Here is a 27,787-nt window from a genome sequence, read left to right as displayed (position 1 = left end):
CCAGATCCCAAGAGAGATCTGGTGCTTCAACTTTTATTGCCTGTTTTGTGGTTGCTTTGGAGGCCGGAGAGGATGGCTGGTACTCAATCCCAGCTTCTTTTCAAACCCCTTCCCCATCCAAAACTTAAACCTGTGAAATGACTGGTGAGTAAACAGAATAATTTTACCCATCTGGACGCATTCTTGTGCTGGAGTGGTAAGAACAAATTGTGTGGTAGAAACTAGGTTTTAGGGCAACAGGAAATATGGGGGTTTAATAAGGAACAGAGTCATGTTAAAAAAAGTCTCAGTCAACTACATTCTTGCAAATACAGTTGCTTAAAAATTGGATCCTTTAGAGACAGAGCGGGGAGTGGGGAAATAAATATATGGGGTGGGAATATGTTAAGTTACACGTTGAAATGTTTCTGCTAATGCACATCAGTATAAATATCCTTGTTTTACATCCTTACATTCTTATGAGTTCAGTTGCTGTTTGGGCCCTCGGGAATGATGATTTATCTTGCAGGAGTGGGGGAGGCTATTAGGTCCAGCCTCCAAAATTACCTAGCTGCACCTCTGTCCCCAGAGTTGGAGCATTTATTCTTATTTACATGGTGCTTTACAAAGGAACACAAGTGAAAAAAGGTGGTCTCTGCTCCTAGGAGCTTACAGTCTAAATGATGACAATGGGAGAGACAAAGGTAACACGGGATGGATTTGAACAAATGGAGTTACACACATACAGGCTACATCGTTTTGTGGTCTCTCTGCTGGGTGGGTTGTTTTTCCTCACATGCCATCAACAAAAGAGAGAAAACCATGAATGTTTTTCCACCGGGCAAGCTTTTATAAGCTTTTCTCTCCTGTGTGTGTTCTCTCGTGTATCACGAGCAGAAGTCTCCGACTGAAGCTCTGGCCGCAGTACGTGCAATGATACGGTTTCTCGCCTGTGTGAACCCTCTCGTGCCGCAAAAGGTTACACCTAATGCTGAAGCTTTTCCCACAGACAGAGCACTCATACGGTTTCTCTCCCGTGTGTGTCCTCTTGTGTCTGACGAGAGTTGATTTTCGGCTGAAGCTTTTCCCACAGGTTAAACAGCTGTACGGTTTCTCTCCAGTGTGAATTCTCTCGTGCACCACAATGTTTGCTCTGATATTGGACGTGGCTCCACAGTAGGAGCATTTAAACTTTTTCAGTCGCTTTTTCTGGCTCTTGAGGAGGTCTAAACTCTGGCGGAGGCTTTTCCCAAAGTCAGCCCCTGCGCTGGTTCTCTGACACTTTTCAGTCCTATCTGGGAAGGAACTTTCATGGAAGCCTGGACCACCTTCCTCACAAAGGAAAGCTTCTTCTGCTATCTTCCACAGATAGTTTTCCTGGTTCCCTTCAGGCCCCTGCAGACTCCCAGGAAGCTCTTCCAGCTCAGGGCCCTGGAAAGATTTCCCTCTGGCTCTTTCCACGGATATTCCACTGACACCCACTTGTTCAGGCTCATGCCTAGGCAGTGGGAAGGGTTTCTCTTCATTCCTCACAACTTGGTCATTCTCTCCTAGAAGAAACAGAGAATCATTCACTGTGTGTGCAAGAGAGAAGAATCCTTCTATGGGTCAAACTACACATTTATATTTACATTTAACAACAACAACTCGATTTCTATAAATTATATTTATATTATGTTCTTTTCCCAAGGAGTCCAGAGTGGTGCATATGGGTATATTTATCCCCACAACTCTGTGAGGTAGGTTAGCCTGAGACATAAGTGACTGGCCTAGAGTCAACCAGTGACTCTTATGGCTGAACAGAGATTTGAATCTGGGTTTCCCTAGTCCAGTACTCTAACCCCTACACCACACTGTCTTGTTTATCAGAGCTGACATGCTTCACTTTTCTTAACTAAGTAGAAAATGCAGGAGGAGGGAGGAAATCTCAATTGGGACTATGGAGTGGGAGGACTATCAGTGTAATGAATACTGAGCTAGATGGATCAATGGTTTGATTCCGCAGTAATCAGACTTCTGTCTATGTCCAGTTCTGGACACAGCCGTTTAAGAAAGTCCTGAGCAAATTGGAACAGGTTCCAAGGAGGGCAACAAAGATGGATCTAGGGGAGGAGAGCTGGTTTTGTGTTAGTAAGGATGACTTGTTCCCTTTGATAAGCAGGGTCTGCCCTGGTTGCATATGAATGGGAGACTTGATGTGTGAGCACTGTAAGATATTCCCCTTCGGGGATGGAGCTGCTCTGGGAAGAGCATTTAGGTTTCAAGCTCCCTCACTGGCATCTCCAAGATAGGGCTGAGAGAGATTCCTGCCTGCAGCCTTGGAGAAACCGCTGCCAGTCTGTGTAGACAATACTGAGCTAGAAGGACCAAGGGTCTGACTTGATATATGGCAGCTTCCTTTGTTCCTATGGCCAGCAATCTGGGAAACAAAAAGATTATTTGGCCTGGACAAAGACTACGGGAGGACATTATAGTGCTCTTTAAATACTGAAGGGGCTGCCAAAGACTTGTTCTCTGCTGCCCCAGTGGGCAGGACTAGACCTAAGGGATTAAGTTACAGCTTTTGGTGGAACATTAGAATACACTTCTTCATGGTAAGAGCCAATGGCCAACGGAACCAATTACTTAGGACAGTGGTTCCCAGCCTTGGGTGCCCAGATGTTGTTGGACATCAACTCCCATCCTGGATGGGTGCAGTTGTGTGACAGAGGCACATTGGAAATAATGGCCCTCTTTCACACAACTATGTGTGCACTACTGTTCAGTCTTGTGCAAGAGTGCTCTTGAGCGCAACTGTGCAAATGCTCCATTCCTAGGCTGATGGTGCTTGGTGCAATATGTCAGCCAGTGAGCTTTATGGCTCAAGCAGGGTTTTTGACCCAGTTCCCCTCAGTCCTAGAAGGAGGCCATTTCTCCAGGGTCTGCACAGGTCCTGTAAGGGAAGCAACAGTGGCAGAGAGCAGCAGATCACTGGAGAGAAACTTCTTTTTCCAGTGTATTCCGGTGTCTCCCTTAGCTGTCCTACCATTATTGCTTTGTATTTACCTTATGATCTTGTAGTGACCAGCCACTCCTTCCCCTAAAGAGTTAACCAGAAGTGAACACTGTCCTGACTGACAGGCTGGTGAACTCCAGGGATCAGCCAACCAGCACACCAGGTGGGTGGGACCTAGAGGGCCGTTGAAGAGGAAGGTTTTCTTTGTTAGAAGGAACTGGCTGGAGGAGCAGAGGAGATGTGGCCATGAGGTCTGGCTGCAAGAAAATCTCTCTGCAAGTCTGGAGAAGCAGGAGGGGAGGAAACTTGAATCCTTTACCAAGTTTTGGTGAGTTCGAGAAGGAAGCCAGGGCGTTGGCTTTGGGAGGTTAGTCTAAGGAAAAGTTTGTTTAGTCAGATTTTGCGCTAGACTTTTACTTTCTTTTGTGTGCTTTGTATTTCCCTGAAACTGTTCTAGGATTGTTTACCTGTAACGTAACTAACCTAAGAAACACTAGCCTTCTCCCATCCAGCCTGGGCATTGCAAAAGACTCTATAAGCTTTTAAAGGTGCATTTGTATTTTCCTACATACCTGTTCCTTGCAACTGGGTAACTACAATTTTCAAAAGTGCCGCCCCAACATCATTTGGAGTGCTTTTTGAAGTATTCTTGTGACCTACTAAGTATTTTTACCTGTAACTTAAAGCTGAGAAAGCCTCAGACAGAAGTAGTCTGTCACATTTGAATAAAACCTTTTCTTTTTGTTCTTTGCATTCTACAAACCTCTCTGAGTGCATTTTAACTTAGGGGTCTCATTCTGGTGCACACATGCCTCAGATGTTCAGCAGTCTACCAGTTTTCTCACTACATGTAGGCTTGCACGTGGAAGGTTTTTGCGTATTTTTCCAATAAAAGAAGAAAGAGAGTTTTCCCTGGGATTTCCACCCCAAGACCAGGGAGGGACAAGCTCTATGGTAAAGAGGGGTGGTGGTGGCTGTCATTTTTGAAACATTTTTGAAACTACCAGAAATACAGGAAAGTTTAAGGAGAAGCCTTGCTTGGAAAGCATAGAGGGGATGATTCAGCATTTTTCTTCGCCTCACATGGGCTTGCTCTGAGACAAAGGCTTTAATCCACTACAGATCTGTTGTAAGTCACCTTGGGAATCATTTAACTTGTAAGGTAGGGTATACATATTTAAAGCAAACGCATAAACAGACACACTCTAACCACGGCACCACACTGGCTCTGCAGTGACTTTATAAGGATATTCTGAATCATGTGTACAAAAAAAAAGACTGCTACAATCTTCAGAAAGCACAGAGGGGGAGAAGGAAGGGTACAGCCTTCCCTAGAACTAACAAAGGAATTCTGTAACACCCAGGTATTTGGATGACACCTTACCAGCCCATGCAGTTAGAATGGGGACATGCCAAAATGCCATTGTGGCATCTTCTGTGGATGTCCTGATGCCCTCCCAGCAGGTCCCTTTATCATAATGGAGGTGGGGGCTGTTCATCTAAATCAGGGCTGCACAACTTCAGCCCTCCAGCTATTGTTGGACTACAACTCCCACCATCCCTTTTTATTGGCACCTGGGGATGATGGGAGCTGTAGTTGAAGGGCTAACAACAGCTGGATGGCAAAAGTTGTGATCGGAATGAACAGCCTTTGGCATGTATGTAAAGTGTGTAGAGCAGCTAGCTATTCAGATGAACAACCCCCCACACACATGGTGTGCTGCCCCACTCATGATAAAGAGATGTGCCAGGACATTGTAGAGATGTCTGCAGAAGACGTCATGGTGGATACATTCTCAGTGTCCCCTTTCTAACCCCATGGGCCAGTAAGGGATTGTCTAAACTGGTCCCTTATAATTCACACACATAGATCCTTACCTAGCAAGCTGGATTCCATGGGGAAGTGCACCTTGGCACTTTGTGATGGATCTTGCTCTGATTTGGGAGTGTTAAGAAATACCTCTTCCAAGAGTCCTGGAACCTGAAGGAAGAAGATACATTTTTCACACATTGTGATGGATTTAGAAGACTTCCCAGATGTATTTATTTGTTAAAAGGAAGCCTACCCACACCTTTCTATTGGTTTTGATATTCAAGCTGACTAACAAAGAATCCTTCCAAACCCAAATATATTCCAACAGCAGTGCAAATTACCATGGAGATTTAACGGTATTTTGGATATTTCCGTGGAAATTTTAATAAATAGAATACAATTGATGTCTATTTTGCACATTTCTCCAGATTGTGCCTAACATTGATGCCATTACTCAACTTGGGTTATGCTATCAAATACAACAAAACCACATTCTGTCCCCTGATTGAACTAGCACATCCTGCAAACTGGGGGGTAAAGAATCCCTAGGTCGAAAACGAAAACATCAGGAAGAAATTCGCACCTCAAAGAGGGGGTTGTGCTAGATTTCTACTTGCCAGGAGGAGTTTGTTATTTACATAGGGGAGCATTAAAAATGTTATCTCCCACCAGCAGCAAGGAGGATCATAGTTTGGTGGTAAAAAAGATAATCTGCATGCAGAAGTCCCCAGGTTTAATCCCCAGATCCTTTATTTAAAATGATAAGGGGAGCAAAGCTAGGAAACACCCTTGCCTCATACGCTGGAAAGCTGCTGCCAGCTGGAATGGACCTCACTGGGTCAGACAGGTGAATGCTAAGACCCAATAAAAGATATGTGCTCCATTTGAAGTTGTATAGCCATTGCTATCACTTCAGGACTCTACCATCTCATTCGGCAAGACTAAACCAGGCCTGAGTCCACAAATTTGCCTCCCTCTCCTCCTGGTTAAGCACAGAATCAGGATACTAAAACACATCACTGGGGACATTCCCAGACATCCTCAAGCAGGGCCTTCTCTGCTGTGGCCCCCTCCCTCTGGCATTCTCTTTCTAGGGAGGTGTGTCTGCCCCCTATCTTCCCCTGTTTTAGAAATTTAGAGAAGACTTTTATACAGTGGCGGCCAGCAAGGGCACGGCTGGTGGAGTGCAGCAAGAGGCACCTTTAAGCATAAATTAATTGGTGCTTACCTCCAGTACTGCCACTCCTGAAAGCTGCTCCAAGGAGCAGTGCACCACCCAGCACCCCCTGCGGGGGGGGGATAAGCTCTGCCACTCACCTGGCCTCCATGCATGCACCTTCCCCCGCCAATCCCACATCACAGGGGGTGCTGGGTGGCATGGTGCTGCTTGGAGCAACTTTCAGATGTGGCAGTACCAGAGGTAAGCACCTACTAATTTACGCTTAAGCCACCACTGCTTTTATATACACAAGTTTTTATCTCAGTAGATTGAATTATCTGGTTTTTACCTCTCACGCTTCTGTGGTTTTTGCTTTCTATGATTTTGCTGATCAGTGCCTTTAGACAGTTTTTGTTGTTGTTATATTGTTATTTTTAGTTTTGAAAACTGTCCTGAGAACATATGAAAGTGTGGGGTATAAATGTTTTCAAATAAATAAACAACAATAATAAATATGTCTATACCAAGAGGCAGATCGAGCATCGTTCCATTTTCTGGGGCTCTGAAGAGGACTCAACTCATTGATAAATTTGTTTGTAAACTTTGGTTCTGGATGGAATTAATGTACAGGTGAAACTCGAAAAATTAGAATATCGTGCAAAAGTTCATTAATTTCAGTAATGCAAATTAAAAGGTGAAACTGATATATGAGATAGACGCATTACATGCAAAGCGAGAGAAGTCAAGCCTTAATTTGTTATAATTGTGATGATCACAGCGTACAGCTCATAAGAACCCCAAATCCACAATCCCAGAAAATTAGAATATTGTGAAAAGGTTCAACAGTCTAGGCTCCAGGTGTCCCACTCCAATCAGCTAATCAATCCATAACACCTGCAAAGGGTTCCTGAGCCTTTAAACGGTCTCTCAGTCTGGTTCATTAGGAATCACAATCATGGGAAAGACTGCTGACTTGACAGTTGTGCAGAAAACCATCATTGACACCCTCCATAAGGAGGGAAAGCCTCAAAAGGTAATTGCAAAAGAAGTTGGATGTTCCCAAAGTGCTGTATCAAAGCACATTAATAGAAAGTTATGTGGAAGGGAAAAGTGTGGAAGAAAAAGGTGCACAAGCAGCAGGGATGACTGCAGCCTGGAGAGGATTGTCAGGAAAGGCCATTCAAAAGTGTTGGGGACTTTCACAATGAGTGGACTGAGGCTGGAGTTAGTGCATCAAGAGCCACCACACACAGACGGATCCTGGACATGGGCTTCAAATGTCGTATTCCTCTTGTCAAGCCGCTCCTGAACAACAAACAACGTCAGAAGCGTCTTACCTGGGCTCAAGAAAAAAAGAACTGGTCTGTTGCTCAGTGGTCCAAAGTCCTCTTTTCTGATGAGAGCAACTTTTGCATCTCATTTGGCAACCAAGGACCCAGAGTCTGGAGGAAGAATGGAGAGGCACACAATGCAAGATGCTTGAAGTCCAGTGTGAAGTTTCCACAGTCTGTGTTGATTTGGGGAGCCATGTCATCTGCTGGTGTTGGTACACTGTGCTTCATTAAGTCCAGGGTCAACACAGCCATCTATCAGGAGATTTTGGAGCACTTCATGCTTCCTTCCGCAGACGAGCTGTATGGGGATGCTGACTTCATTTTCCAGCAGGACTTGGCACCTGCCCACACTGCCAAAAAGTACCAAAACCTGGTTCAATGACCATGGGATTACTGTGCTTGATTGGCCAGCAAACTCACCTGACCTGAACCCCATAGAGAATCTATGGGGCATTGCCAAGAGAAGGATGAGAGGCATGAGACCAAACAATGCAGAAGAGCTGAAGGCCGCTATTGAAGCATCCTGGTCTTCCATAACACCTCAGCAGTGCCACAGGCTGATAGCATCCATGCCACACCGCACTGAGGCAGTAATTGCTGCAAAAGTGGCCCAAACCAAGTACTAAATACATATGCATGCTTATACTTTTCAGAGGTCCGATATTGTTCTATTTACAATCCTTGCTTTATTGGTTTCATGTAATATTCTAATTTTCTGGGATTGTGGATTTGGGGTTCTCATGAGCTGTACACCATGATCATCACAATTATAACAAATTAAGGCTTGACTTATCTCGCTTTGCATGTAATGCGTCTATCTCATATATCAGTTTCACCTTTTAATTTGCATTACTGAAATTAATGAACTTTTGCACGATATTCTAATTTTTCGAGTTTCACCTGTATTAGGCCACTGAAGAAGACCTTTAATAGCTCAAAATGCACTTGGTGAAGAATTTATCATTTTGTGCAAACTTCAGGTCTCATTTGCAACTTCAAGATTTGCCATTTATTTATTATTTCTCTGTGTAAACCACCCTGAGCCATTTTTGGAAGGGCGGTATAGAAATCAAATAAATAAATAAATAAATAAATAAATACTTGAATATTTGTTTCTGACAATCTGTGGATTTGGGGGGTATTTTAATGAAACATCGTTTGTATTTTTAAGCACGAATTTGAATAAACAGTATATTTAGTACTTGCTTCCATACATTTTGATCCTGGTCTTGGAGTGTTTGTCAAAATACTGGTACTTGCTTACTTTTTCCTTCTGTCTCTTGGGTTCTTGTAGCATCAGGAGGAAATCCTCAGCCAGAACCACTGCCTCGGCGCAGGTCTCTGGCCCACGTTCCCTGACCCAGCTCTGCATTTCCCAGGGCAGGATGGTCAGGAACTGCTCCAGGATCAGCAGCTCCAGAATCTGCTCCTTGGTGTGTCTCTCTGGTGTTAGCCATTGGTGGCAGAGTTCCTGGAGCTGCCTGCAAATCTCCCGGGGCCCCTTGGCCTCCTGGTAGCAGAACTGCCTGAAACACTGGCGTCGCATTTCCAAGCTGACCGTGTCTTCATCTAGAACTTCTACCTTCACCGTCTGAGAGGAGTCCAGGCTTCTAGAGGCCTGCTGGGCTTCTCCAAGGAGGTCCGGCAAGCTCTGAGCCAACCACTCCCCTCTAGGCCATTGTCCAGAATCAGCTGCTCCCTTGAAGGGAGCCAGAAGGGATTTCGCATTCCCCTCCGAGAAGGGAGCAGGTAACCGCAGCGGCCTCCATTCAGAGTGAGGGGATTTGGCGGTCTTTAGGAACTCCTGCCATTGGGCTTCCCAGCGCTGCTCCAGGCCTTCATCTGGTTCTTCTTTAATTTGTTGTGGAGTTGCCCCAGTCAAGAACTCCTGGATGGTCTCCACTTGGAGGGCAGAGGAGGAGACCTTCAGGCTGTCTGGTTTTTCTCTGGATCTGGGTCCAGCCAGATCTTGCTTTTCCATTTTTATTCCTAGCTTCAGCTCTTGGATCAGAAAAAAAAAATGCAGTGTTTATGAGCGCAAAGTCATCCAAATTGGGCAAACACCATTAGGGCTCCAATGATTAATCTGAGCCAGGGGTGCAGATCCCACCCTAAGCATTTGAAGAGATCCCCCCCCCTTCCACATTTTACTGAACTCCCCCACATCATGCCACCTAAGAACCCAAGGATTTTTTTTGGGGGGGAGTGCCTAAATTCCTCCTCCCCAACAAAATTGCAAATGAGGAGTTGCTTCTCAAACTTTCCCTCTGCATGTACCCCCTGGTTATTTTGGGTCCAAAGGTCATTATGGCTGGGAACGATGGGAGTTGTAGTCCAACTATATCGGGGGACCCAAGTTTGAGAACTGCTGGCATAGATTAATTTATTTTAAAAACTTGCAGTTGACCAAAAAGGAGCCCCTGGTTAACCAACCAGCAAATTTTATATATATCTTACTTAAAATAAATCAAAATGTCCAGCCAGAATTACCAAGACTTAAAAGAAAAAAAGTATAAAATAACTAACAAGGAGTCGAACAAAAGAAAGAAATGGAGGAGCTTAGAAGAAATGCTACCATCCACCATCATGTCGAAGCTCATATATATATATATTTACATTTACATTTAATATCCTGCTCTTCCTCAAAGGAGCCCAGAGTGGTGAACGATATACTTAAGTTTCTCCTCACAACAATTCTGTGAAGTAGGTTAGGCTGAGAGAGAAGTGACTGGCCCAGAGTCACGTATCATGCCTGAATGGGGATTTGAACTCGGGTCTCCCCAGTCCTAGTCTAGCTACACCATCTCTCTCTCTCTCTTTCTCTCTCTCTCTCTATACACACACACACACACACACACACACACACACACACACACACACACACAGAGAGAGCTGGTCTTGTGGTAGCAAGCATGACTTGTCCCCTTAAGCTAAGCAGGATCCGCCCTGGTTGCATATGAAAGGGAGACTAGAAGTGTGAGCGCTATAAGATATTCTCCTTAGGGGATGGAGCTGCTCTGGGAAGAGCATCTAGGCTCCAAGTTCCTTCCCTGGCATCTCCAAGATAGGGCTGAGAGAGAATCCTGCCTGCAACCTTGGAGAAGCCGCTGCCAGTCTGTGTAGACAATACTGAGCAAGATGGACCAATGGTCTGACTCAGTATATGGCAACTTCCTATGTTCCCATGTTGTTCACACACACACACACACTCACACACACTGTATATGGCAAGCATCTTCTTAAAAGATGCTTGTACAAAAGAATGCCTCTTCTGAGACTAGTCCTGTTCAGAATGTTTAAAAAGCGGGGGAGAGGTTGGTGTACATGAGTGTACCGTGTACACAGCATGTCTGGAAGTCCCTCCACCAGGTGCTGGCACACTAGGAAGCCTGCTCTCCTCATGGTTTCATCTGAAGAAGCAAATGCCATACACATAATGGCTGGTGTTTCCACGATCAGAAGGCTGGGGGCATCCTAGCTTTCCAATCACAGAAACAGCTGCCATCATGCTTCTGATTATTATTATTATTATTATTATTATTATTATTGTTGTTGTTGTTGTTGTTATTGTTGTTGTTATTATTACATTTATATCCCGCTCTTCCTCCAAGGAGCCCAGAGCTGTGTACTACATACTTAAATTTCTCTTTCACAACAACCCTGTGAAGTAGGTTAGGCTGAGAGAGAAGTGACTGGCCCAGAGTCACCCAGCTAGTTTCATGAATAACCATAAAGAAAGACTGTGCAGGGAAGCGAGTGATGCACCGGAATCAAGACTTGCAGGTACCCTCTGGATGCTGTACTTGCATATACCGTCCTTTTTTCAAAATGTCTGAACAGGGCTATTGATATCGGCTATAAAGCATGGAGGCATAATCTAAAAAAGTCAGATTTGTTTGGGCATCAGTGGCAGCAGTGACATCTCTGCCACAACTGGAGGTTCTTTTCTAAGTGCTGGATTAGTGCTAAGTGCTGGGCTACTTGGAATATTCCGGCCTAGTTCTCAGTGATGTAGCTACCGCTGTATTGGAGGAGGCAAAAGCCCTGGGCCATGGAATCATGTATATGACACTCCTGAGGGGGAGCGGCGGTGCGTGCCTGTCAGGAACGTATACTTTATCCCAGACAAGTGGGGGAAAAGAAGAAAAATTATTCTTTGCTCCCCTAATTTCTCCTTTATTGCAAGGCTCAAAAAGAACAGCAGCAGCAATACTCAAACATTGACATTAAGGCACTTTTAGGCAGAGGTTCAGTTAACAAAAAGCAATAGCAAGTAGCAGGTGCAAAATGCAAAAAGAAAATGCAAAAAGCAAGCTTCAGAATAAAAGAAAAACAGTTCCTCTCTCCTAAAACACAGGAACGGCTGTAAATGAAATCTCCTTCCCAGATGCAGTCACTTTGACAGTCACTCCAGATCCCACCCCTCTGCTGGGAGGACACTGTTCAGGCCTCAGTTCTACAGTTGCACTCTTACCTTCCTTCCTCCTAATTCAAAACAAAAAGTCAAGTGCTGGCAATCTCATCGCGTTGACTGGGGAGAAAGGAGGGAAGGTCATGCACAGAGAGCCCAACAACAGGTGATTTTTGCTGTTCTGCTCTTCGCAGCACAAACAGAGTCTCACACCAAGACTGCACAAGATGGCTCTGCACAGGCCCCCATGTCCCTTTCGGATCAAACACTCACCCAAATCGACCGCTGTCCATAACAATGGCTCTCCAGGGGCCATCTGCTGGTACCTCTCACTCCCCCTGCGCCATCCTAGTGAGAACAGGCAGCCCCTTTAAGGCAGGCCTGTTCTTGCGCAGGTATGGGGCAGCACGCCAGTGCGGCAGGGGTGTAACTATAATGGGGCAAGGGGAGACAGTTGTCTGGGGGCCCACAGCCTTACCCCCCCCCCGAGGCAAGTCACATGACTGACTCCCCCAGCCGCGCACCCACCCGGGCTTCCTTCAGTTGTATTCATCCTCCGAAATGGATGTGAGTGTTAAGGCCTGGAGCTACCAGAACAGCAAGTCTTTCTTTCTCTAGTACCATTAAATGACTTGCATCGTCCACAATTTACAAAACCTTTTAAAAAATAATTTAGGTTGATGTTCTGTTGTGGCATAGTGGCACATAGGGATGTGTGTGTGTAAATTTTTTACTATGCTATCTGTTACCACTATTCAGCCTCATTTAAGATTTCTTTACTTCATAAGCTGAGCTTCAGTGAGTGGGGGCGGGGGGGCAGCATTTTAAAATCTTGTCTCTGGGCCCACTACCACCTGGCTACACCCCTGCAGTGCAGTCACATCATCAGAATGTGGCCGGTGTGGAGTTGGGTAGGCACCACCATCAAAAGCAGGCCAGCAGGGGTGGGTGGGTGGTGGCAGCTGTGACGGCAGGCTGTGGCAGTACGTCGCCCCCTCAGATCTCACCCCAGGTGGGCCTTCAACCTCATTATGCCCGTTAGTTCTCACACAGGTGGCAAGCCCATCTCTGAGCTGTACCACTTCAGACCGCAGTTTGGGGTTCACACTGTGGAATGATCAGGCAAGCAGAGGGGCACCTCGGTAATTTTGGAGCCTGGACCTAAAGCCCTTTGGAGGCCCCACCCTCCATGAGGCAGCTTCAAATCTTTGCATGTCAAAGGTCCCCAGTTCAACCCCTAATAACTCCAGACAAAGGATAGCTGGGATGAGAATGCCCTCTCTCTGCCTGAAACCTTGGACAGCTGCTGCCAGTCAGAGCAGACACTACTGAAGTAGACAGACCAAAGGTCTGACTCAGTATAAGGCAGCTTTGTAGGTTAATAACAGAATAATCAAGAATTACCTTGGGTTGTCTCTGATTACTAGAGACCACTGGAGTGCACAAGACCTAGGACATAGTTAGATTTGGAAGGGACCTTGGCAGTCTTCTAGTCCAACTCCCTCCTCAGTGCAGGAATCTGCAGCTAGAGCATCCCTGGCAGGTTCTTGCCCAGCCTCTGAAAACCTCCAGCAAAGGAGAGCTTCTAGTGGAGAGAGACTTTGATGTATCTCTGTTTGCAACCCCATTGTCTGCCTCCCTCCTTATAGTGAGGGACCTCCAGCCTCTCCTGTGTGCATCCTACCTTCGCCTGACCCCAGCACCTTGCTCAAAACTCACCGGCTCCATGCAGCTTTTGCAGTGCACCTCCTGGGGCATCTATAGTCCCTTCCATGATTGCAGCAAAGATAAGGAGATGCCAAAAGGGGAAGTTTCTCACCAGGAAGGAAATAAAGGCAGGACAGGAAGGTCTTTTCTTAGCTCTCTGTGCAGCTGTGCAGGAAGGTGGCTTCATTTTTCAGAACTCCCATGCCCCTGTGACTGGTCCTGTCTAGGCAATGCAGCTCTGTGTGTTTAACCCCTTGAGCATCTCGGGGGGGGGGGAATCAACCAGAATAGCAGAAATGAAAGTTATAAATGAAGGGGGTGGGGTTGTATTTTTGAGGACAATGTGTTTAAACAGACAAAGCTGCCTTATATCAAGTCAGAATATTAGTCTCTCTAACTCACGATTGTCTACTCTGATTGACAGCTGCTCACCAGAGTTTCATGGAGAGATCTTTCCCAGTCCAATGGAGATGCCATGGACCGTTTGCATACCAAGCAGGTGCGGAGCTGCAGCTGCTCCCAGTCTGGATTAACATCCGAAGCTACCTTTGACAGAGCCAGACCCCAGGTCCATCTAGCTCAGTTCTGTCGACACTGACTGGAAGCAGCACTCCAGGGTTTCAGGTAGGGGTCTTTTCCAGCCCTATCCAGCAGCCAGTGTGGTGTGAGCCGGTGTGGTGTAGTGGTTGGATTAGGACTGGGGAGAACCAAGTTCAAATCCCCCTTCAGCCATGAAACTCACCGGATGATTCTGGGCCAAAAACAGATCTCCCGGTCTAATCAACCTCACAGGGTTGTTGCAAGAATAAACATAAGCACGTACACTGTTCCGGGCACCTTGGAGGAACAGCAGGATATAAATGTAAAAAATAAAATACCAGGAATGAAGCATAAGACCTTCTGCGTGGGAAACACATGCTCTCCATGTGAGCCATGGGATCTTCCCAGGGTAGCGTTGCCAACATTTCATTGCCACAATGAGGGACACAAGTTCCAGAGTGAGGGACACAAGTTTGTGGGCACTGGCTGGGAGGGGTACGCAGTGGTAATCAAGAGCCTGAGTATCATTGATGTATATGTAATTGAATTATATGCTATTGAATAAACGAGGGACAAATGCTGTCCTATGGGGCCAACATTTCATCCCTGAAATGAGGGACATCCCATGTATGCTACTCTCAGTAGTGACCCAATGTACACAACAGAGGTGCACTTAGGTAATTTTGGAGCCTGGACCGAAAGGCCTTTGGAGGGCCCCCACCCGCTGCAAGTTAAGCATCACCCCCCTGTACACACACACACACACACACACCCGTGACACATAACACACAGTATTTTTAACATGTGGGTTCTTGAGGGCACAAACAGCAACTGCATGTAAGGACATTAAAAAGGTGTATTTATGCAAATATGCATGAGCAGAAACATTTTAACACGCAACTTAACATATTCCCATCCCACATATTTCTTTCCCCATTCCCCTCTCTGTCTCTAAAGCAGAGGTCACTCTCGGCTACCCAGCACAGATCACAGTCACGCTCAGTGACGCAGCATGGCAACCACACCCCTGGACCGACTCAGGGGCGGAGCCACTATTGGGCCAACGGGTTCAGAGAACCTGGGCCGGTGACCAATCAGGGGCCGCGAGAGTGGCCCTGACACCCCCCCCACGTCTGACGTCAGACACGGGGGCGGTAGTTTAGCTACCAAGCGGTGGCCGCGCGGCCCCTTCGGGAGCTAAACAAAGGCTGGTGCTGCGTTCTCCAGGCTCCGTTCGGCCAGACCATGCCCCCGCGTCTGACATCAGATGTAGGGGCGTGGCTAGCCCCCGCATCTGACGTCAGACACGGTGGCGGGATCAGTGGGGCCGCGGGATCAGTGGGGCCGCGTGGCAGCGGCCATACACAGGCCGCCAGCGGTCCCGCTACACCCCTGGACCGACTAAAGAGGATTTGGGGGGCCCCAGGGGGTGTGGAGGCCTTGGATGTCCGCCTGAAAGTTCAGGGCTAAGAGCACCTCTGGTATTCAATGGTGCTCACTCCAAAGGAAGTGTAGAGTTGCAGCCATGTATCCCGACCCTTACTCAGAAGTAAGTTGCACTGATTTCAGAAACATAAAAATGGCTCTGTTGGATCAAATCAAGGGTTGGATCAAATCAAGGGTTGATCTAGTCTAGGGATGCTTCTGGATGGAAGAGTTATTTGTGGGAGCTGCAGAGAACTACTGCAAGAATTGCTCATCAGAGTCACTGCTGGGCATTCACACCAGTCGTTGCCTCTGAGACTCGCCAGATAGTTGCCTGCAGGAAGCCCTCAAGTAGAGCACGAAGGCAACAACCCTTTCCTCTCATTTGCCTTTGCTGTTCAGAGGTATATTACCTCTGGACATGCAGGTTACATTCTACTATTACAGTCCATGGATACTGATAGACTTATCCTGCCTGAATACAGCCTTTCAAAGCCAACTGAGCTGAAATGTCTATACACACGTTCAGCTTTCAAGTATTGCCTAATCAAATTTTGCACAACTGTTATATGAATGGAGAATGTGGCTCCACTCCTTTATCCATCAAGGGGAACGTTCCAGAATTAGAATAATGGGATTTTAGAGTAGGAAGGGACCTTGGAGGTCTTCAAGTCCAAGCCTCTTCTCAATGCAGGAAACTGCAGCAGCATCCCTAATAGATGGCTACCCAGCCTCTGTTTGAAAACCTCTAGCAAAGGTTAGAGCCTGCTAAAAATATTATGGATAGGAACACAAAACAGAGGGCAGGGCTGGGCATCCCAGATATAAAGTGGTATTCTGATGCATTTCAACTGCAGCGGCTTCCTTCATTAATGTGTGGTGATGCAGATCATAGTTTCTCACTCAGCCAATAGGAAATGCATCTGAACCCTGCTAAGTGAGCAAAGAGGTACCTTTTAAAGTGGTCATTATATTGGCACAGTCGTGCCAGTATAAGTTAAGTATAACTTAACTTATATATAACTTAACAGTATAAGTTAAGATGAGGAGTGTTTTCAACATTCCACCATTATAAGCCCTGAACATTCCATTGCTTGTAAAGTCATAACTATCCACTAGGGATGTGCACAAACAGGTTCAGAGGTCCTTTGCCGGACCTCCGGACTGGTCCAGTGGTCAAGCCAGTTTGGCGGGGGGGCGGATTTTAAGGAGCAGGGAGGAAACTTTTACCCCCACCCCGAGTTTCCCCCGCCGGCGCTGTGTCCAAAATTGCTGCGCAGGGCGGCAACGTACCCTCATGCCGGCCCAATCAGCATCAGACTGGAAGTGGCTGGTACACATGCAGACATTGTGACACTGACCGGGATGGCAAGAGGGTACACGGCCGCCCTGTGCAATTTTGGACACAGTGCAGGTGGGAGAAACATGGCGGGGGTTAAGAGCACCCTCTCTGCTCCTTAATGGTAATACACACACATACCTGTTGCCACTGAATCAGCCCAGCGCCAGTTCATGCACATCCCCACTATCCACCCAATCCCTCTGAAATCATGCACACATCACCTCGGGGACCAGAGACACACCACTCCTCCAAGTATGGGAAATTTCTGGGAAGATAATCTGTAGTTTTGGACACGGTTGTTAAAACATTTGTTATTTTTCATGATGTGTGTGTGTGTGTGTGTGTGTGTGTGTGTGTGTTTAAGAAAAAGAAAACATGAAGTACAGATTTAAAGTGAACACAAATTACCTTGTTTCCTGTTGTGTCCTTATTCACTGCTAAGTAAGGACACAACAGGTGGACTTCATCACATGCAGTCCTGACACCCGCGGTTTTGTGTATCCATGGACGGACAATGGAGACCCAAGCCTGGTACACGTGGTTTTTAAAAAGAATAAAATCTGGGTATCCGTGGTTCCTAGGTGGCCATAAATGACCTCCAAGGTTATTTCCATCCACCATTTCTCTGAAAGAAGCCATTTTGTGGTTCTTTCTTGGGGGGAAAACATTCCTTTTATTTTTCACTGAAAAATTGTGTAATTGGAGCTTGGGGGGGGGCATTGCTGGATAGCCGGAGACCTGCACAGAATGGCACGGTATGTTATTTCTTTAATGCCTGCATTTTAAAGCTTTTTAAAGGCATTTTTTCACCTCCAGGTAACGCCCCCCCCCCCGCCCCTGATTCCCATTGCCTCAAGATCTCGTTATCTGGGGTTCTGTTATCCGTGGTTGTAGCAGAGAATGGAACCCTGGCAGATAACAAGGTCCACCTGTAATCATGAGGTGGGATCACACTGCCAATATTATTGAATCCACTAATTACATTTAGTTATGTTTTTTCAGTCGGGGGAGGGGTGGCGGAGAGTGTGACTTTATCTTAGTTGAAGATTTTACAAAGTTTTTGGTGTTCAACATCAGGAAGTTGTACCTTGTGATTTGAGCTCACATGATAATATTATTTGGAGGTAATTTATAGAAAACACAACCTTGTGAACTTTGCAATGTTGGGGCTGAGTGGAGTGTTGCCAAGTGTGCAGACCTAAAATATCCCTTAATAACTGTGTGCTGTCAAAAAAAGAAAAAGAGATGGGTGCTGCCAAAGTGGGGGTGGTAATCTGTGAGTCTGAAGATCAGTCATGTGCCCAGCCCAGTTATTGAGGTCTACAATGCTACTAGTCTGGAGAGGCATGGGTAGTGACTTCTGTCAAACCGGATTAGAACCCTCCAAAGCAGCCATCCCCAAACTGCGGCCCTCCTGATGTTGCTGAACTACAACTCCCTAGACACAATTCTTTTGTGGCTGGGTATGCTAGAAGTTGTAGTTCAGCAACATCTGGAGGGCCACAGTTTGGGGATGCCTGCTCCAAAGAATACTGATCAAATTCAACAGTTTTTCAACAGAAAGGAAAATTTATCCCCCACTTACAGAGATAGCTTCTATGGTGGATAAACCTCCTACCAAAGAACCTTTCCCTATGTCACAGTTCTGTTAATATAATTAAGATAGGCAAGTTTTTTCATTATCTTAACATTATAAGCCCTGAATATTCTCTTGGTGATAAAATCTAAATTGCCGGCCCTATCTGCCTGAAAGCTTGCAGGCATCAAGTAGGGGACACCGTCTATTCAGTTCTGGTGCAGAAAGTGGCTAAGATGCAGCAGTTTAAAAACTGACCCTTAAACTCTAGAAAACAAGTGTTGGCTACCAGGGCTGTTCATTGGGCGCTGCAATCTGACTGAATCTGTAGCATCCCTCTGGTGCTGCTTCCACTGTGGCCATCTCTGGTGCAGTTATTTACATTCCCGGTACTGGGAAGGCCTCTTCTGGAGGAAGCAGAGCCCATGGGGCTGAGAATTCACACAGGGACATTGGGAAAGCACATGGGGACATCTGGGATGTATACTCCCAGCGCTATTTCCATGGCTGTGGCGGAATGGATTATGAAATTGTGAGGGGATGCAAGGAGGTGGCAATGGGTTATGGAAGAGAACTAGGTGAATGCTTATGAGGAAACACAAGCTGGTGGCAAGGGGCCCTTACAAGCTGTGTGAAGCAGTGGGGGCAGGGTGGTGAATGGACTTGTGAAGGCATGTATGGCAGCAATGAGGTGGCAATTGTACTTACCAGGGAATGCAAGGTAGAAGTGAGATGACCAAGGCCTTGCTGTGGCATTTAAGGTGGTGGCAGACTGCTTTTGAATACAAAGGTTTTGCATCAGAAGTATACTGCCGTGGTGTAGTGGTTAGAGTGCTGGACTGACTAGGACCGGGGAGACCCGAGTTCAAATTCCCATTCAGACAGAATACTAGCTGGGTAGCTCTGGGCCAGTCACTTCTCTCTCAGCCTAGCCCACTTCACAGGGTTGTTGTGAAAGATAAACTTAAGTATAATACACCGCTCTGGGCTCCTTGGAGGAAGAGCAGGATATAAATGTATTATTATTATTATTATTATTATTAACCAGCATGGGTAAGCTCTTCCCCATAGTGTTCAATCAGATGTTCCTTTTAAAAATGCCTGGAAATTAAGTAACCCAAAAATTGTTGGTTTAAGATGAGAGTTAAGAGAGTTAAGAGAAGAGTTTTGAGCATTATCTTATTCTCTAAAAAGAATAGAAATTGGAAATTAAGGTGCCAATCTTAACTTCCACACCATATAAGCTGTAAGGACTCTGTACAGTCTGGTATAAGATGATGGCTTTAGACATGAGGCTGTATGCACCCGCACTTTGCCTTGGTCTTTCAGTTGGTCATTGGGCCAGGGAGGGATGCATCTAGGCAGGCATTTAACAGGTGCAGCTTCCCTAATCACTTTCTAGGGATGCCCCTGATTAATTTCTGCCTGATGCTAGAGTGCTGGACTAGGACCAGGGAGACCCGAGTTCAAATCCCCATTCAGCCATGAGACTTGCTGGGTGACTCTGGGCCAGTCACTTCTCTCTCACAGGGTTGTTGTGATGAGAAACCTAAGTATGTAGTACACCGCTCTGGGCTCCTTGGAGGAAGAGCAGGATATGAAATGTATAAATAAGTAAGTAAGTAAGTAAGTAAATGCATTTCTGATCAAGGCAAAGTGTGGGTGCATGGAGCACCCACATTATGGTGCATTATAGACATGATGCACTGTGTGAAGAAGTACTTCCTCTTGTCTGTTCCTGCCCATCCGCTCCTGCCTCTGATTGAACCTGGGACCTACTGCAAGCTAAGCAGATGCTCTGCCAGTGAGCCCCATCCCCCCTCCTGGCTCTCTCCCTAACTCACCTGCAATGCAGCTGGGCTGCTACCCTCATGTCATTTTTGAGTCTTTCTGTTGTTAGCCAATTCCAGAGATGTCTGGCAAGTATGAAAAAAAGCTTGTGTTTATCTGTCATGTTCATTTCAGCCTAAAGCAAATTTCAAGACCAGCGTCTTAAAACAGTTGATGCCTTTTTAAAATGAAGCAGAAAAACAGGAGGTACAACCATATGTATGTCGATGGACATGCTCTATTCCCTGGTGGTCTGCCATTGGGCATGACAAGGAAGCAGATTCAGGCTAGACTTCAGGAGGAAAGTCCTCTCTGTCAGAGCTGCTTGACCATGGAACAGCCTACCTTGCGCTGTGTGGTGGTCTCGCCTTCGTTGAAGGTTTCCAAAGAGGCTGGATAGCCATCTGTCAAGGATGCTCTCACACAGAGCTGTACAACACTGGCCCTCCCATCATCCCTATTGGCCACTGTGGCTGGGGGTGATGGGAGTTGTAGTCCAATAACCGCTGGAGAGCTGAACTTGTGCAGCCCTGCTGTAGTAGGAGTTTCCCCCTGCTAACTGAACAAAGAGGCCCCTTTTAAAAGTGGTGATTCTCTTTACTGAGCAGGGGGAGAGCAACTGGCTCTATCCAGCCCCAGCACAGCATCCCTCCAGTGGCTGTTGCTGGTGTCTATCTTATGTTTCTTTTTAGATTGTGAGCCCTTTGGGGACAGGGAGCCATTTTCCCTTCCTTCCTTCCTTCCTACGTAAACCACTTTGGGAACTTGTATTGAAAATCCTCTCTAATAAAAGCCTTGGGGTCCGTCCATGAACACCCAGGCGTGTGTCCGTGCCTCCCTTGGCTGTTCTGGGCATGCGCAGAGCGCATGCCCAGAATGCACCGAGGGAGACACGACCGCGGCTACCAGGCGGCCATGATGGCCGGGAGGAGAAGCGGCTGCTGCGAAGCCGGGCGGGGGGAAGAGGTGGCAGGGGAAGCTGGCCGAGGCGGTGGTGGAGCCATGGCTGAAGCCTGGCCGTGCCGCCAAAGAGGGGGGAAGAGGCAGCGGGGGAAGCCGGCCGAGGTGGCGCCGAAGCCGGGCAGGGGGGAGACTTTGGGGCCCTTGCCCGGCCGGGGAGACCGGCCGCAGCATGGAGGCTGGCAGCAGGAGGGGGAATGGAGGCGGGGGTCCCAGAGCGCTTACTAGCGCCCGTTATTTAACGGGCCGAAAATCACTTGTTGGTATATAATTTTCATTGTAATTATATTCTTGACTCGCCTTCCTTCCAGCGGTACCCAACAGGGATCAATGGCACATTATTTTACCGTATTTACCCAAATCAAAGATGACTCTGAATTTAAGATGACCCCTTTTAAAAGTAGAGGTTAAATACAGGAACAGGTCTCTAAATTTAAGGAACAGGTCTCTGAATTTAAGACAACCTCCTGATTTCTAATATCAAAAGACCTAGTCTTGGATTCAGGTAAATACTTAGTCCCATACCCTCTAACATTTCACCAGTGAAAATGAGGACATGCCTGTGAATGTGTAGAGGTGTGGCCAAGCAACCTGGGAAGTGGAGCATACTACTACTATTACTACTACTACTATTAAAGTAAAGGGTGCCATCAAGTCAATTTCTACTCCTGGCACCCACAGAGCCCTGTGGTGGTTTTTTTTTTTTTTTTGGTAGGAGGGGTTTACCATGGCCTCCTCCCGCACATTATGAGATGATGCCTTTCAGCATCTTCCTATATTGCTACTGCCCGATATAAGTGTTTAGCAGGGATTCAAACTGGCAACCTTCTGCTTGTTAGTCAAGCATTTCCCTGCTGTGCCACCTAAGGTCACTCTACTACTACTATTACTATTATTTATATACCACTTTTCAACATTTCCAAACTGGTTTAGATGGATGGATAGATAGATAGATAGATAGATAGATAGATAGATAGATAGATAGATAGATAGATAGATAGATAGATAGATAGATAGATATGGTTCCCTGTCCCCCAAGGGCTCACAATCTAAAAAAGAAATAAGATAAACCCCAACAGCAGCCACAGGAAAGATGCTGTGCTGGGGTTGGACAGGGCCAGTTGCTCTCTCCCTGTTCAGTAAGAGAATCACCACTTTGAAAGGTGCTTCTTTGCTCAGTTAGCAGGGGTATACAGTTCTGATTAAAAGCATGCCACAAATGGAAAGCACGTTATTTCAGATGACCAAAGCAGATGCCAAGCCCATACCCTCCAACATCTTACAGTTGAAAATGGGGATACACACATTCTTCTAACACCTAATTCTCATCCCAAGGATTACTGCTCAAGCCCCTCACTCACTGTTACACACTGTTACACACTGCCGGATCCCACCTGCTAGATGCTGTGCATTGCATTTTGCAGGGCTGCACAACTTCAGCTGTCCAGCTATTGCTGGACTACAGCTTCCATCATCTCCATCATCATCCCAATCAGGGATGATGGGAGTTGTAGTCCAGCAACAGCTGAAGTTGTGCAGCCTTAGCACAGTGCAGAATTGCACAATTGTGGCTGGGGATGATGGGAGTTGTCCACATCCCACTCCTGAGGATGTGGACAAGCTCCTTGGAGCGGCGAGGCCTACCACTTGTTCTCTTGACCCTTGTCCAACATGGCTTGTTCGATCTAGCAGGGAGGTTGTTGTAAACAGCCTGGTGGGAATAATAAATGCTTCTCTGAGGGAGGGCAGGATGCCTCCTTGTCTTAAGGAGGCAATCATTAGACCTCTTCTAAAGAAGCCTACATTAGATCCCTGAGAGTTGAGCAATTATAGGCCTGTTTCCAACCTCCCATGGCTGGGCAAGGTCATTGAGAGGGTGGTGACCTCTCAGATCCAGGCAGTCTTGAAGAAAACTGATTATCTAGACCCATTTCAAACTGGTTTTCGGGCAGGCTGTGGGGTGGAGACTGCCTTGGTCGGCCTGATGGATGATCTCCAATTGGCAATTGACAGAGGAAGTGTGACTCTGTTGGTCCTCTTGGATCTCTCAGCAGCTTTCGATACTATCGACCATAGTATCCTTCTGGAACGTCTGAGGGAGTTGGGGGTGGGAGGCACTGTTTTACAGTGGTTCCGCTCCTACCTCTCGGATAGATTCCAGATGGTGTCGATTAGAGACTGTTGCTCATCAAAATCTGATCTTAAGTATGGTGTCCCTCAAGGCTCCATACTTTCTCCAATGCTTTTTAACATCTACATGAAACCGCTGGGAGAGATAATCAGGGGATTTGGAGCTGGATGTTACCAGTACGCTGATGACACCCAGATCTACTTCTCCATGTCAGCTTCTTCAGGAGCTGGCATATCCTCCCTAAATGCCTGCCTGGAAGCAGTAATGGGCTGGATGAGGGAGAATAAACTGAAGCTGAATCTAGATAAGATAGAGGTACTTATTGTGTGGGGTCAGAACTCTAGAGATGATTTTGATCTCCCTGTTTTAGATGGGGTTACACTTCCCCAAAAGGAACAGGTTCACAGTCTGAGAGTACTTCTGGATTCACACCTCTCCCTGGTTTCTCAGGTTGAGGCGGTGGCCAGGGGTGCTTTATACGCCAGCTGCGCCCGTTTCTCAAGATCAATGACTTCAAAACTGCGGTACATCTGTTGGTAACCTCCAGACTTGACTTCTGTAATGCACTCTATGTGGGGCTGCCTTTATACATAGTCTGGAAACTTCAGTTGGTTCAAAATGCAGCAGCCAGGTTGGTCTCTGGGTCATCTCGGACCATGTTACTACTTTACTGATGGAGAGTTACACTGGCTGCCAATAGGTTTCTGGGCAAAATACAAAGTGCTAGTTATAACTTATAAAGTCCTAAACGGCTTAGGCCCTGGGTATTTAAGAGAGCGTCTTCTTCACTACAAGCCCCACCGCCCATTGAGGTCATCTGAGGAGGTCCATCTCCAGTTACCACCAACTCAAGATTGTGGCATGTGCTCCCTGCTGAGATATGATCCTCCCCATCTCTGGCAATTTTCAAAAAACACCTGAAAACCCATCTTTTCACCCAAGCTTTCTCAGCTTCCTAAATTTTAGGGGTTTAAATCTCTGGTTTATTTTTAAATTGTTAAATTGTTTTTAAGTTTTTTGTATATGTTTTAAACTGGTTTTATGCTATTGTTAACCGCCCAGAGATGAACGTTTGGGGCAGTGTACAAATTTGATAAATAAAAGAAAAATAAATAGTGCCTTCGTGTTGTGCACCCATTTCCATGCAGGTGCACCAGAACCACCATGCATCTACCCACCCACATGGAGATCTAATTTCTAGGGAATGACAGCTCTAACAGCTCAAATGGAGAAAAAAACCAAAACCACAGTATCCCCAAGGGGCAAAAACTAGAGACAAATCAGGGACAATGATGTACCAGTGACAGATCCCAGAAAGCAGGGCGATCAATAGATTCAGTTGGAACCTAGTCATCCCCTCAGTGCTCCAGGTAAGGGCTGGGAAATGCCCTTGTTTGAAACCCTGGAGGGCTGCTGTCAGTCACTGGATACAATAATGAGCTAAATGGACCAGTGGTTTGACTAGAAGCCAGTTCACTATGTTTAATCTAAGGCAGATCCCTTCCCCCAGAGGCATAAATCCACTATTTGACATTGGCCGGCAATAAAGGCAGAGATGAAGAAGAGGAGTAGAATATGTGTGCACCTTAGTTACCCACTTCGGCTTAATTTCATGGTGGAATCAGCCCCTCCCCGCCGCCCCCGCCCCCGCCGCCGCCCCCATCTCAGAGATGTCTCTAGGCACTACTTTCCCCAAATCCCGTTTCTTTAACTTCTCTCTCCCCAGCAGCTGCCTGCAATTCAATTCTGCAATCAGATGCCAAAGTTCTACAATTCAATTGCCAACATTTAGAGCACTTTGTTTTGTTTAAAAAAGGATTTCTCTCTTTCTCCGCTTTGCCCTCCCCTCCTCCGCCCCTCCAGCCAAGGGGAGGGACAGGAAAAGGAATTCAATGCAACTCCGAGGTCTGTATCCATTCCCAAGCCTGGCTAGGAACCACTGCTCAGTCAGTTTAACCCTTTGAGCGTCATGCACAAACGGCTTCTCCTGGGTTTTTATTAAGAAGGAGGTATGGGGACCGATGCAACAAGGAGATCCTATATATATATATGTATATAGTTTTTAAAAAACATTCATCTGTGGGTAAAACATCAGACTCAGCCTGCGAGCATGCAGCAGTTTTAATAGCTGTAATAAAAATTTAAAAAATGAAGATGCCACTACTCCTTGGTTCTCTAAGGGTTAAGTCACCACGACTCAGCTTGCTAGAGAGGAAGGGAATTTGGGAAAAGGGAGGCGGGGGGATCTTCTTATTGAATGCATCCCCCGTACCGTGCTCTTTTGCAAACTGTTTGTGTAAAAGGGCGGTTGTGGGTGCGTTTACTCGCAAGTAAGTACCTCGAGGGGGTTTACTACCCAGGAACTGGCTCGGATGGCAGCTCTATCCTCATTGTGGGGGAGAGACGGGAGGCCTAGCCCGGGATGAGTAAGTTAAAAGGGGCTGGCTCTTTAGAGGAGGGCAGCAGACAGACAAGGAAATTTCGGGAGGTGGGGGGGCGCGCGAATGGGGGTGGGGAGGGAGCGGGGAGAGAGAAATCCACCCACCCACCCCCCGCAACCCTCTGAATGGGTTAAAGCGGATGCAAGAAGGATTGATTGAGATCCCCGTAACTGAATGACCGTCCTGTTGAGCGCGATTTGTCTGGAATCTAGACCCCATCGGTCTCGGCGGCCAGGGCGGCGTGGCGCTTAGGAGACAGGGCGGGCGAGGAGGGGGAGAAGGCCTGAGTTCAAATCCCCCCACTCTGCCGCCCTGACGCGGCTCACTGGGGCGCTCTTCCTTTGGCCAGTCCCTGGGCGGGTTCGAGCAGCAGCCGCGTCACGTGCCTGCTGCGCTGCTGCCCCGGGGTGGTCCGCCCCTGCCCGAGGCAGAGGAGGAGGAGGGCAGGCAGCAGCAGCAGCAGCAGGAGACTCGCGCCGCCCGCCGCCTCCGGGTGGGCTCCCCGCCAGCCCGTTCCGGCCATGCTGCCGAGGCAGCAGCACAGACACAGGCGCTTTCGGGCTGCCACCAAGCCTGGCAGGGGCGCCCGGGGCCCCTTCCCGACCCCAGCCTAGTTGAGGTCAGGGCAGGGGAAGGAGGCGAGGTGGGCCCCAGCAGCGGCGGAGGAAGGGGAAGAAACGTGGCGGCGGCAGCAGCAGGCAGGGTGGGCACCCTCGTCTGTCCCCCTCCTGGCAGCGGACCCGAGGCGAGTCGGCGGTCACCCCGCCCTGCCTTCTTTTATTCTATTCTTTTTTTTTTTAAATTTAGTTGCCGCATTTATATACTGCCGTATAAAACTGTATATGATAAATGGTATATAAATTACAATCCCATCAAAACCCAAACCTCACACAAACATATTCAAATGACCATAAATAAAACCTTAAAACATATTCAAATGACCATAAATAAAACCTTAAAACGTTAGCACCCAAAGCCTGATCGTATTTCAATGTCATGGAGACTCCCTATCTCTCACAACTTTTAATCAGGCGGTGGAGATACATTTGTTCACCCAGGCTTTTAATTAGATATTGTTTTCATTGTGTTTTCATTGTTTTAACTTTTTAAATTTTAGTTGTTGAAATATGTTAATCTTTGTATTGGTTGTTCTTTATTGTCTAGTAAACCGCCCAGAGAACTTGCGTTTTGGGCGGTATAAAAATATGCTAAATAGGTGTAAAAATATGCTAAATAAATTGAAGGGAAGCCTTTTCTCTTCCTTTTAATGTGCCTGGCTGAATTCGAAGCTTTTAAACAGTGGTTCCGACCCATGGTTTGCCATCCTCATAGGCAGTGGTGGCACAGGGCGGGGATTGAGGGACAAAGTGCATTTCTGGACAGGCAAGCTGTGTGACCACATTTATGAAACAAAAATGGGGGGGGGCAGGTGTGGGACAATCCAATAAGCCAGGCTGTTTTCTGTTTGGCCTACCTGACAGGAGTGTTGTGAGGATATAAGGTGGAGCAGGGAAGTACAAATGAGGACCTCCCTGAGCTCCTGTGTAAATAATTAAAAATTCTCTTTTTACACAGTGTTTTACTTATTGGGTTGGGTCAGATGTCACGCTGAACCTTGGTTAAAGCCCAGCTCTGTGCAATGACTCCAACCCTCAGGCATGTGCTCTCTTCTTTTCCCTTTCTACACAAGCGTCTTCTTCTCATCTAGGATAAAACAAATCAGGATTTTATAGCAGCATATTGGGGAAAGAATATAAATCTTTCATTATCTGATTAATTTTTTAGGATATAGCTGTGATGAGGTAACTTACTGTAAGAGCTAGAGATAAATAGAAATATGGCTCTTAATTTCATTAAGAAATTGTTGCTTTTTTGTATCCTTTTGGAGCAATACGTTTAGTGGTGGTGTACATTCTTATTCACTGTTTTCTTTCATTTGAAATGTGAATATATTACTGCTAGTATGGTAATATGATTTAGAAGAGTTGTTCATATTCTACTATTTATTTTTCAATTGTTTATTTGCTAACTGCATTTGTTGATTGGATTTTTTTGTGTTTCTTAGAGTTTAAAAAAACCCCACAAAAAAACAAGATTAGCTGTGATGTCTGAACTGACCAATCTCAGATTATTCTGACCAACTT

General features: G+C 46.6%; 2 protein-coding genes across 7 annotated transcripts in view; one reads left to right on the top strand and one right to left on the bottom strand.

The window, feature by feature from the left end:
- Positions 1-565: 565 nt before the first annotated feature.
- LOC128343076 (zinc finger protein 397-like) lies at positions 566-13,600 on the bottom strand. 3 transcript variants are annotated; one of them, XM_053291573.1, is made up of 4 exons: positions 13,511-13,600; positions 8,545-9,281; positions 4,853-4,955; positions 566-1,529 (listed from the first exon to the last, which is right to left on the bottom strand). In XM_053291573.1, exons 2-4 carry the CDS (start codon positions 9,259-9,261, stop codon positions 829-831), a joined length of 1,521 nt encoding a protein of 506 aa, XP_053147548.1. In that variant the 5' UTR covers positions 9,262-9,281; positions 13,511-13,600; the 3' UTR covers positions 566-828. The 3 variants fall into 3 exon arrangements, with proteins under 3 accessions (XP_053147548.1, XP_053147546.1, XP_053147547.1); XM_053291571.1 differs by having other exon boundaries at positions 13,411-13,594; XM_053291572.1 differs by lacking the exon at positions 13,511-13,600 and adding an exon at positions 11,965-12,294.
- Positions 13,601-13,998: 398 nt separating this feature from the next.
- LOC128343053 (zinc finger protein 271-like) overlaps positions 13,999-27,787 on the top strand; it is a 46,587-nt gene continuing 32,798 nt past the window's right edge. For 2 of the 4 annotated variants that reach the window (XM_053291489.1, XM_053291486.1), the window contains exon 1: positions 25,485-25,628. The gene's annotated coding sequence lies outside the window, so the exon portion shown is untranslated. Of the gene's footprint in view, positions 14,023-25,423; positions 25,629-27,787 lie in introns of those variants that run through there. The other 2 variants (XM_053291488.1, XM_053291493.1) reach the window with 2 other exon arrangements.

This window comes from Hemicordylus capensis, chromosome 2, assembly GCF_027244095.1.
Source record: "Hemicordylus capensis ecotype Gifberg chromosome 2, rHemCap1.1.pri, whole genome shotgun sequence".
Classification (NCBI taxonomy): Eukaryota; Metazoa; Chordata; class Lepidosauria; order Squamata; family Cordylidae; genus Hemicordylus; species Hemicordylus capensis.
The sequence above is the reverse complement of the archived record's forward strand: the minus strand, read 5'-3'. Positions and strand labels throughout refer to the sequence as shown.

Bases quoted from the DNA above. Each gene is read 5' to 3' on its own strand.
- LOC128343076 (XM_053291571.1), bottom strand. From the start codon at position 13,585: ATGAAGCCACCTTCCTGCACAGCTGCACAGAGAGCTAAGAAAAGACCT. The intron at 4,956-8,544 runs GTAAGCAAGTAC...TTCTTCCTTCAG, and splicing joins CCAAGAGACAGAAGGAAAAA to GTTCCAGGACTCTTGGAAGA. The intron at 1,530-4,852 runs GTAAGGATCTAT...TGTTTCTTCTAG, and splicing joins CATGGAATCCAGCTTGCTAG to GAGAGAATGACCAAGTTGTG.